The sequence below is a fragment of the Diospyros lotus genome, chromosome 15 (genome assembly GCF_014633365.1).
Source record: "Diospyros lotus cultivar Yz01 chromosome 15, ASM1463336v1, whole genome shotgun sequence".
NCBI lineage: Eukaryota > Viridiplantae > Streptophyta > Magnoliopsida > Ericales > Ebenaceae > Diospyros > Diospyros lotus.
This window is the reverse complement of record NC_068352.1, coordinates 7,847,134-7,858,712: the sequence shown is the minus strand read 5'-3', so window position 1 is coordinate 7,858,712 and position 11,579 is coordinate 7,847,134. Positions and strand designations below refer to the sequence as shown.

At 40.4% G+C, this 11,579-nt stretch overlaps 1 protein-coding gene across 1 annotated transcript; it reads right to left on the bottom strand.

The window, feature by feature from the left end:
- Positions 1-6,559: 6,559 nt before the first annotated feature.
- Positions 6,560-8,652, bottom strand: LOC127791487 (BTB/POZ domain-containing protein At1g55760). The gene is made up of 4 exons (XM_052321394.1): positions 8,103-8,652; positions 7,683-7,828; positions 7,460-7,578; positions 6,560-7,383 (listed from the first exon to the last, which is right to left on the bottom strand). Exons 1-4 carry the CDS (start codon positions 8,225-8,227, stop codon positions 6,778-6,780), a joined length of 996 nt encoding a protein of 331 aa, XP_052177354.1. The 5' UTR covers positions 8,228-8,652; the 3' UTR covers positions 6,560-6,777.
- Between the last annotated feature and the right edge of the window lie 2,927 nt (positions 8,653-11,579).

Here is an 11,579-nt window from a genome sequence, read left to right as displayed (position 1 = left end):
GGATTGGCTTTCACTTCACTATGCTCGAGTTGATTGTCGTCGGAAGGTGATTTCATTTGAATACCCGGGAGATCAGTTGTTACATACCGGGGTGTGAAGCCAGTGGTGACTACGCCGATGATATCGGTTATGCACGCTGAGAGGCTTATACGACGTGGGTGTGAAGCCTAATTTGCATTTGTGACTGTGATAGCTGGGGAGAAGAAGGAGTTGGCTGCCTATCCTGTGGTTCGAGACTTTCCAGAAGTGTTCCCAAATGAGTTACCGGGACTACCGCCGCACCGGGAGATTGATTTTGCAGTCAATCTGATACCAGGTACGCAGCCTATTTCCAAGACTCCTTACCGTATGACTGCTAATGAACTGAAAGAACTTAAGGTGAAATTACAAGATCTTTTGGAGAGAGGTTTTATTTGACCGAGCACATCACCATAGGGGGCCCTAGTATTATTTGTGCATAAGAAGGACGGGTCTATCGGATTATGTATCGATCACCGATAGCTTAATCAAGTAACAATTAAGAATAAGTACCCCCTACCCCGTGTGGATGATTTACTGGATCAGTTGCGTGGTGCATCAATGTTCTCCAAGATAGACTTGCGGTCAGGTTATCATCAGGTGCGAGTCAGAGATGAGGATATTGCGAAAATCGCATTTTGTACATGTTACGGCCATTACGAGTTTGTGGTCATGCCATTTGGGCTGACCAATGCACCTGCAGTGTTTATGGATCTAATGAATAGGGTATTCAAGGAATATCTGGATTCCTTTGTCATAGTTTTTATTGACGACATCTTAGTTTACTCACCGAGCCTTGAGATATACGAGGGGCATTTGAGCATGGTTCTGTAGAAGCTCAAAGAGAAGCAGTTGTATGCCAAGTTTTCTAAATATGAGTTTTGGCAGACCCGAGTTGTATTCTTGGGACACGTGGTCTTAGGTGAGGGTATCTCAGTAGATCCAGAGAAGACCAGAGCCGTGATGGATTAGCCAAGACTGATGACAGTGACGGAGACTTAGAGTTTTCTTGGCCTTGCCGAGTATTATCAACGGTTCATAGAAGGCTTTGCATGGGTTGCATCACCTATGACGAAGTTGACAAGGAAGGGCGCCATATTTATTTGGGACGAGTCTTGCGAGAGGCCCTTCCAAGAGTTGAAGCGGCGTTTGACTTCGGTGCCAGTACTGACGATACCCAAGAGTGGTGAGTTATTTACTGTTTACAGTGATGCCTCATATGCAGGGTTAGGGTGCGTTTTGATACAGGACGGCCGAGTGAATGCTTATGCATCTAGACAGTTGAAGAGGCACGAAGAGAATTACCCTACCCACGACCTGGAGTTAGCGGCTGTAGTATTTGCCTTGAAGATTTGGAGGCATTATCTTTATGCTGAGAAAGTCCAGATTTACACGGATCACAAGAGCCTCAAGTACCTATTTTCACAGAGGGAACTCAATATGAGACAACGTCGTTGGTTGGAGCTGCTCAAGGATTATAACTGTGAGATCCTCTATCACCCAGGTAAAGCCAATGTGGTAGCGGATGCACTGAGTCGCTGTGGAGCATCAGTTGCAGCTATGATGGTGCAAGAGTGGTTCTTACTGGAGCAGATGAGTGACCTTACCATCTCAGTGGCATCAGACAATCCTACACTCTATTGTGCTGCCATGAGTATCCATTCGGATCTAGAGGGTCAGATTCATGATCGACAGCGACAAGATGTGGAGCTTAGTGAGATCATGGCTGATATGGAGAGATTTGGGCCATTGGGGTACAGCCAGAGGGACGATGGTTTTCTATTGTTTCGTGGACAGATTTGTGTGCCGAGTGACAGTGATATCAGGCAGAGGATCCTAGCGGAAGCTCATCATTCTCCCTATACTATCCATCCTGGAGCGACAAAGATGTATCAGGGCTTGCGGCGTCAATATTAGTGGAGCGACATGAAGAGGACCGTAGCAGACTTTGTATCACGATGCTTGGTGTGCCAGCAAGTCAAAGCTGAGCACCAGAGGCCCGCGGGGTTGTTACGACCTTTATCTGTGCCGGAGTGGAAATAGGAGCGCATAGCTATGGATTTTGTCTCAGGATTGCCACGATCTAGCCGTGGGTACGATTCGATATGGGTGATTATCGATCGGTTGACTAAATCCGCGCACTTCCTACCTGTCAAGAAGAGACCTATCCTATTCATCGAATGGCCAAGTTATACATTGACGAGGTGGTGAGACTACACAGAGTCCCAGCTAGCATTGTGTCAAACAAGGATCCTCGGTTTACCTCATGATTTTGGGAGGCGTTGCAGAGTGCTATGGGGACCCAGTTGACTTTCAGTACAGCCTTCCACCCTCAGACCGACGGGCAGTCGGAGTGGACCATACGGACTTTGGAGGACATGCTCCGTGCCTGTGTACTGGATTTCCATGGGAGCTGGGATGATCATTTGTCGCTAGTGGAGTTTGCTTATAATAATAGCTTCCAAGCCAGTATTGGGATGGCACCATTTGAGGCATTGTACGGGCGACCGTGTAGATCACTGCTTTGCTGGACTGAGATTGGGGAGCGAACATTGCTTGGACCGGAGTTGGTAGAGTAGACGATAGAGAAGATCCAGTTGATTCGGGCTAGGATGAAGGCAACTCAAGACCGTCAGAAGAGTTATGCGGACAGACGACGTCGGGATTTAGAGTTTGATGTAGGTGATCATGTTTTCCTTCGAGTCATGCCGACGAGGGTTGTTCGACTCTTTGGAGTATCGGGGAAGTTAAGTCCTCGCTATGTAGGACCGTTTGAGATATTGGAGCGAGTCAGATCGTTGGCTTACCGGTTAGCTTTACCCCCTCAGTTAGCCCACGTACATGATGTCTTTCATGTTTCTATGCTTCACAAGTACGTGGCGGATCCCAGGCATGTTATTGATTATCACCCGCTCGTGGTGCAAAAGGACGCGTCGTATATCGAGTTGCCTACTTGCATTATGGATCGAAAAAAGAAAGTGCTCCGTAACCGTACGATTCCCTATGCAAAGGTCTAGTGGCAGCGACATACCCTTGAGGAGGCTACTTGGGAGCTAGAGGACATGAGGCGACTTCATCCTCAGTTATTTGCCTAGCCAGGTACGAATTTCGGGGACGAAATTCTTTTAAGGGGGGGAGGATTTATAATGCCCCGTAAATTGCGATTTAATTTAATTACTCATTATCGGGGTAAAGTAATTTAAAAGAAATATTAAAATAACTTGTTGTTATTAAATAAAAATAAATTATATGATTTTAAGGAAATGAGAAATTAGGATAATTAATTTTGTTATTTTAGAAAATTTCTGGAATAAGAAAAAAATTGAAATAAAACAAATTGTGTGATTTTTGGAAGTTCCGGGTGTTAGTGTAATTAATATAAGGGGTGAGAGTGTAAATAATGGAAGTTAGGGGGTGGCTGGTGCGTTTCCGAAAAAGGGTCCGAAGACCCCTTTAAATTAAATGCGCACACTATATGGTTAAGGCGAGCGTGTGGCGCGGGTGGACGCGGGCGTGCGTGCGAGGTGGTCGGTTGCTAGTTTGAAACGCGGAGGGGGAAATTTGAGAGAAATTTGGTGAAAAATTCATATTAATTCAAGTTTAATCAAGGATTTAATTTTTCAGGTATGTAGCTAAGCTAGTAATTAATATTCTGTACGGTTAGAATTTCATTTAGAGCCCAATGTTGTTAATTTTGGCGAATTATTGGGGTATTGCAGTGTGTATAAATTTTACCGCGTTTAACCAAAACCAGCCTAAGGATAGCTTCGTAAAGGCAAGTTCTTTATACCCTCCTCATCGTTCATTTCATTGTCAATTTATTTGACCTCCCTTCGTTTGTTTCGGCTGTTAATAAATTATGGAATTTTAACCGGTTTGTTTTAAAATTTAATTTATTAACCTGGTCTTGAGGATTTTATTCGTTGGTTACCTACAGGGGTTTGTACCACCCCCAAGCCTATGGGAATGATGTCGTACTCACCCGGGGCTAAGTTCTTAGTTGTTCGGGTATTATTATTGGATTTTTTGTTGTTTATAGGCTAGAGCGGTTGTGCAGTGGGGGCAAGGATCGGTTGTTCGGTGACGGTGTGACTGTCGTACGGTCTATCTTAGGCCGTCAGATGGTCTCTCCTGGTCACTGACCGTTGACCGGTGTCAAGCACTACTGACTAACTCTACCGTTATGTGATGATAACATGCTTGGTTACATTTTATTCTTGTTGCATGGTTTGGTGTGCACATGGGTACGGGCTGCATGTTGGGATTATCATGAGTTGGTTATGCTTGGTCATGGACATTCTAGCTTGGTTATGATGCATCCAACACGAGCATATGCTTAGCGTGTGGTTTACTATATGGGCGGAGCATGGCCTGATGCCTGGATGTATGGGCGCCATGTATCACGTTAATGCTCACTACGCCATTGCATTTTATGTGCATTGCATGGCTACTGGTAATTATTAGTTCTCGAACGGGAGTACCGTTCCGAGGGAGCCTATGGCTCGGGTGTCGGGAGTACCGACATGGATACGGGTGACGGGAGTACCGACCCGGGACAGTGCGCACAGGTTTGTGGAGATTTATGTTTCCTTTCAGAGCAGCGGCAAGTTGGTATGGGACTTGGGTGCCAAGTGTCTTATGTGGGCCCCAAGGACCGGTATGTGCTTTTATTATGCTGCACTATTGTATTGTTGCGTCTCATGGCTTGTGTGTATGTGTGGGACGATTTGGGGTGATTTCCTCTTCTATTCACGTTACAGCCTTCCTTTTCTTATAAACTTGCTGAGTCTTGCGACTCACCTTGCTTTCCATCATTCCAGGTAAGGGTAAAGCGAAGGCCGAGGGCGAGGATCGTTCCACCTAGCAGCCAACCGTGTCGGTATGGTGTACATTTAGCTTGCCCCCGTTGTCTCTGATGTTTTGTTGGGAGTTATGTCTCTCATTTTTTACTGTGCCGAGTTGTTCCTTGTATCTTTTATTTGTTGGCACAGGTGTTTGTATATTTTTATATACTCCTTGCCTGCTGTTCCAGCGGGGTACTTGTGGGTATGCATGTATATCATTTTGCTTCCGCTGTAGTATTTTTCTTATGTATGCATGCCAGGGTATTTTTGTCTTGTATTTATTTCTCTTCCCTTATGTAAGCGCTTTCGTTCGGATAGACCGAGTGGTTGGGATATCCAGGCGGGGGTGCTTACACCCTTACTCTTTCTATCTAGCACATATAGTAGATTGAGGAAAACATCCATTCACCGGAGCATGGACTAACTAAGCCCTTCATGTTTTTGGGAGACGGTTCAGTCTAACCAATTGTTGTTTGGGAGCAGCTTGGAGGTGCAATGGTTGCTCCCCAGGAGTTTTCCAGACTCCACATTAGCCAACAAACCTTTTATGAGGTATATCTTTGAACCCCCTATGGAATGGTTTGTATTGGTATTACATATGGTCATTGGAAACGAGTCTTGCAAGGTAATTTTGATGGTTGTTTCCGCTACCTTATTTGTGTTCTCGAAAATGTTTTTGAAAACCGATTAAAGTCTTGCATTGATACACCAACAATTGGTGTTTCCCCTCAAGAAAGTCCCAGCAAAGTGAAAAGTAAGATCTAATCGAAGGTCCCCAAATATGAAAGGCCGTGGGGTGTTTATAAACTTTGTGATTGGGACACATGGCACGCATGCACAAGGGACACGATGCTCTTTTAGTCTCGAGACGCAATGTTATCCTAGCCGCATGATGTGGCGTTATCCCAACCACACACGATGTTGTCCTAGGGTTAAGCTCAAAAGAAGGCCTTCGTGAGACACCCCCCCCCCCCCCCCCCGGCGCAAGAGGAATGATCCCCAGAAGGAAGGAGGGCATGTTCAAGGTGGGCCATATTGTGCGAGACAACGTGGGGCAAAAATTATTCGAGAGACAAGTCTCCCTTGATCTTCCTCAAGAGATTGACTCAACTGAGTGGATTGCGAGATGTTGCTTTAAGAGAACTATCCAAATGGTGCATCAAGGGAATTAGTCCTCCCGGAAGAACCCTTCCAAGAGAATATCTTTTCCGAGGGATGATGCCTTTTCTAGGAGAACTATCCTCCAAATGTATGCTATAACAACTGGCTGAAAAATAGTTACTATTGTGATCTTTCATTTTGAATGAAAAATATATATACATGGCTGAAACCACTAAGAGATTTTCGTTCCATTTCCGCTGCACTTGCATGTTTTTGAAAAAATATTTTTGAAAACCAAATGAATCTCTTGAGGTATTTGCCTAGTGCGAGCGCTTCTTTCAACTAGGACATGATCAGTTAAATGTTTGACGATGATTCCCCGACAATTCCTTCTTTAACGTACAATACTGTTCCTTGTTTAGTAGCATTTTTGTAAACAATGTTATATGTCAAATCTAAAACATACATTACTGCTCCTTGTTTAATGTACGTAGCAGAATCCATGCATATGTTTGAATCCTCATAAACAACTAAAAAACTTTGGACTTCCCACGATAAAAACTTCATATATATCTTACATTTAACATATAATTACAATTTATAATTCCTTCATTCAATCGCTTACATCAACATCGATCAATCCATTTGTATCAATCCATTTGTTTCCAGAAAACAAATATTTGTACATTGTACACAAAACCCATTGCATTTTGCACAAAGAATATCCTTTGATGCAACAAATGATCTGCACAATACAATTTCTTTCATGGACCAAGACAAAGAATATATACTGAGATGATCAATTGTTCATCTTTCAGAAGCCTTTCCAGGCAGCCAGAACCTCATGGAAGATTTCAGCAACAAGTTCTCTGTCTGCACATTGCAGAAACGAATCGAATTCGTTTCGAATGTCGAATATCTTGCCAAACTTGACGAGGTAGCTCATGCAGCTGGCCTTGAGCTTCGGCAGCTGATATAGCGAGGCATTTTGCAGCCTCTCGAGCACATTCCTGGTGTCGATATCTTCGACAAGGCTGTCGTGGCACGCCTCTTTCAGCTCCGAGATGTCGTACTTGTCAGCCGCGCGAAGAAGTGCCAGCCGGTGGGCTAGAAACTCGTCGTGTCTTATGCTACCGTAGATGTAGTTGAGAAAGGCGCGACAAGCTTCAATGGACATGTCCGAAATGTTGATGGTAGACAGCTCCTTCTCTTTGAGGTCATGCGAAAACATGCTGCTGAAAACAGGCGACCTCGCGGCGAGAACCGCGCGATGCGCTCCAATGCTGCCATCGGACGCGTTGATGGCAATGTCCGTGTGGATGCTTTCGGATAGCATTCTCCCGAGCGAGGCTATGGCAGTCGCATTCGACTGGTTTTGCGCCGATGATCCTTCCGACCAGATGGAGCAAGGCTCCCCGCCCTGCAAGGTTTTAAGGAAATTAAGTCAAAAGGATGAGATAGAATGGTAAACAAATTAAGTAGTAACAAAATCGTACTTCTGGAGGTGTGGTCTTCAAATCGAGGAATTCGACTTCGATTATGAATTTTCCGGTGAATGGAACCTCAAGAGACCAAACAAAATCGTCGTTGGTCTTGAGCTGCTTGTCGATGACCTCTGCATAATCAGAGAAAACAAAATCGTGGTTAGAAGTAAACCATCCAAATTAGTAATAGTAGCAGTAATCCATCAGGCTGGCTGTAAATTATTAGATTAATCACCTGGGTGAATCAGAGCTTTTCGATCCCCCACAGAGCAAACCACTCGAATGTTAAAGGATGCAATTGGAGGCTTATTTCTCGTAGAATTCGATGTTTCTGGGTACAGTTTAATGAATAGTAGCCGGTTCTTCTCCACTGCTAAATGCCTTCAATTCAAACAACCAAATAAGAACAATTTGTACTAATCCTCTGTTTGGCTCCCAAGAAAATTCAACAAAATGAAGAAACTAGAGTGGAAATTTCTGGGTTTTCATCGTGACCCCCCACGACCACCATCAGAAGCCCTGAAAAGACTGTCTGGACTGTAGGCTATCCGAATCTTTACATTTGATAATTAAGATCTCACTTTCCCCTGTTTTCCCAAGAGCCAAACAGATGAAAGAATAGAAAAGAAAAAAAGAGGAAGAAATTGAAACCGACCAATTCCAGAGGCCGATCTTGAAAGGATCGGACTTGCGATAGGTGCAAGAAGAGAAGTTGTCGATCCGCCATTGAGCGAGGCGCGACGTCGTTTCAACGCGATAGGCAGAGTCACTGCTACTCATCCTAGCGAACGCCAAAGCCAACGTGATTTCATGGAAGCATTCAAAGATCCTTCCCTCCAGAAACAGCTCTCCGGGCTTCCCCAGGTTGCCTCTTCTTCTTACACATATATCTCTCTCTCTCTCTCTCTCTCCGGGTCACTCTGTACAGTTCTCACAGTGAGTGTTGTGTTGAAGAAGAAGAAGAAGAAGAAGAAGAAGAGGAAGCTCTAGAACCCCACTTGATATTGATATAGATATATTACAACTAGAAAGATTTCTATTTCTTGGAAAAAGTTTCCTGCACGCAAGGCTACTGGAGTTGATATCGCTTTACGCCATTGATGGTGAAGTGTGCAGAGTTATCAGAGACAGAGAAAGAGAGACGACGGCTTTGGCTTTATAATAAAAAAGCAAATTCAGGTTGGGCGATGTTTGGATTCTGTTTAATTTATTACGACTTGCGGACGAATGCCAATGGTTGTTTAATCACTTTATATATATATATATATATATATATATATATGGTTGTGTGTGGAGAAGGATTAGTGTGTATATCTGCTCGGAGAAAAGGAACCAAAGGTTTTGTTTTTGGTGCTTTAAAGCAAAGTATCTCTTCCTTCCAAATTAACATCTACCATTCCAAGCCTTATGCCTTGTTTGTTTCCCTTTCTTTCTGCATCCTCTCGGTCCAAACATAACGCTTAAAGATGGTTTGAACATAGAATAAAATAGAAAAAATTTGTAGTAGAATTAAAAAAAATAAAACTAAATACAGGCTTGTTTAAAAATTCTTAAGATTATTGCCATTGTAGGGTACCTACTGCTCGTACCCTTAATTTCAGCAAAGAAGATAAATTAGGGGTGGAGATTTTGTCTCACTATGTAGAGTAAGAAATCGAATCCACAATCTTCTTGTACGAATATAAATTTATCGTGATCTAACCACTTGACTCATACGTTGAAAGCAAGACTTATTTACAAATTCTTTAAAGTTAATGTAGTGGGTCGTGTCATAAAATTTAAAATTTGTCATTATTGTTATTACGACGCATTCATTATTTTTTGAGTAAATAATTAATCTAAATAAAACATAGCTTTGAGCAAAGAACCTTGTTTTTGGATCAACATTTGTTTGTTGTCTTCAAAGACAAGAAAGGAGCATTGCTTCTTTATTCCATGCCCAACTTTCAGGAAACTTGCAATACAAGGAAGGCATGTAACCTTTTTATAAATAAATTTCACCCTCTTTTACTCTTATTTAGTTGGAACCAAAATTTATATTTTGTATGTAACTTAAAATATATGTAATGTTACCCGTGATAGTTCAATACTTCAAGACTTCTTTTATATTTTTTAGATCTAGAGTTCAAATCTTAAATACATCTTATTTGTAGGATGACTTAAATTGATAATGCCAAAATAAGCATTGTTTTAAAAATAAGACTAGACCGGCCAATCAGACTGGTTTAACTGGGAATCAGTGGCCTATCCAGTTTGGTTTGTATTAAAAAATTAAATATTTTTCAATCCAGTCAAAATGCAGTCAGACCAGTGAACCAGGTTGACCTTGATTTTTTTCACCCTTCACTCACTTTTAAATCTTTAATTATTAATTAATTCTTTAATAACATATATAACAATTATATATAAAATATTAATTATAGATTAGTTAATAATAACATTTCTCATAATAATATATAGAATATTAATATTTCAAATATATATTAAAATATATATATGACATCATTTGATCGGATCACTCCGGTTTAACTAGTCAGACCCACTGACCCATGACTCAATTAATAGGCTAGTATACTATCCGATCCAATTTTCAAAACATTGAAAATAAGAAGTATATGCAAAGCTAGTCCTCCTGCACTTCAGTGGGACTAAGATGATAAATTCATCTTTCCAACGATAACTACAACTTAAATTAAATATTTTTTAAAGTAATATTTATTAAAATAAGTAAAATAAGATTGTATTAAAATAAGATTGAAATATTTTTTGAACTAAAATATAGAATGATTAAGATAAGATCGAGAAGCATTTCAAAATTTTTATTAAATTATTTGTTAAATTTTTAAAATATACTAGAAGATACATGCATTATTTTTTCTTATTTGTAAAAATCAAGATAAATTTATTCGAATGGATGAGAGATAAATTTATCTAAAAAAATTCAAATAACAAGTCATGTGATTTTTTTCAAAAATTATTAGATAAATTTAATAAATATAATAAAAAATACTTTTATCTGAAATATTTTATATATCTCACTTTTTTTTTTTTTGTTTATATCTTAATTAACAAATACTACCCAACTAAAAATAATTATTGTGATCTTGCCAAATAATATTGCAATGCTGATGGCCTACGTTCCTCTTTGCTCAAGAAAAATGCAATATCTTTATGAATTCCGTCACCATTTTTATTACTTCATTGGGATGAAAAATAAAAGATTTGTATATAATTCAAAAAAATATGTGTAATTTATTTGTGAGGGAAAGCTACGTTTAACACGTGTAACAAAATCTGCTACATTAATTAAGGAATGATGTGATCTGCACGCTTGTTTGGTTTCAAACAAAATAGAATGCCAATATATTATTGAGATGGGCCATTTCAATGCAATTGGTCTAGGGTAGGTAAGAAATTGACTTCAAAGAGAGCTGATGTTTTTTTTTTTTTTTTTTTTGATGGGTAGAAAAGTCTAGGTGCATCTATAAAGGTTAAGCTGGAAACCTAAGAATTAAGTATAAGAGATAAAAAATAAAAAAATAGCACAAAAAAGGCCCAAAAGACCTCGGTCTAAAAGATCCTCGAGATACTCCCTCGACAGACTCCCATAAGGGAAGACCAAAAAGTTTCGTTAAAAGTTGAAAGCTCTCTTGGAGAGCCTCTCGTGGGGCATTCCCATGATAGAGACATACAAACATATCTTTAAGATCTTTTTCACAAATTTGGTAACAGACTAAGATCAACGAAATCTGTGCTAATCTCGAAAAATCAAGAATCCTTATCACTCACTACTTTCCTTGGCTATAAATAGAGGATGACTCATTCTCTCAACAAAGACACTCCTACCTATTCAAGAGCTCTACAATTCTAATTAAGAATATAACTGAAGCATTGGAATATTTGCATAGATAACGCCTTATGCCCTCTAATCATTCTCTATTTTGCAAAATTCTTAGAGTTTGAAGAAAAATTCTCTAGCAAATAAATTTATTATTATGTATGATCAACAACAATTAACACTATCTATAAAAAATTGATTAAAAAGCCAAACATACTAACTTTCAAAATGGTGCGCACAAGATATCAAATAGTTGGTAATAGGCGAAGTAAAGGACACAATTCTTTATACCTA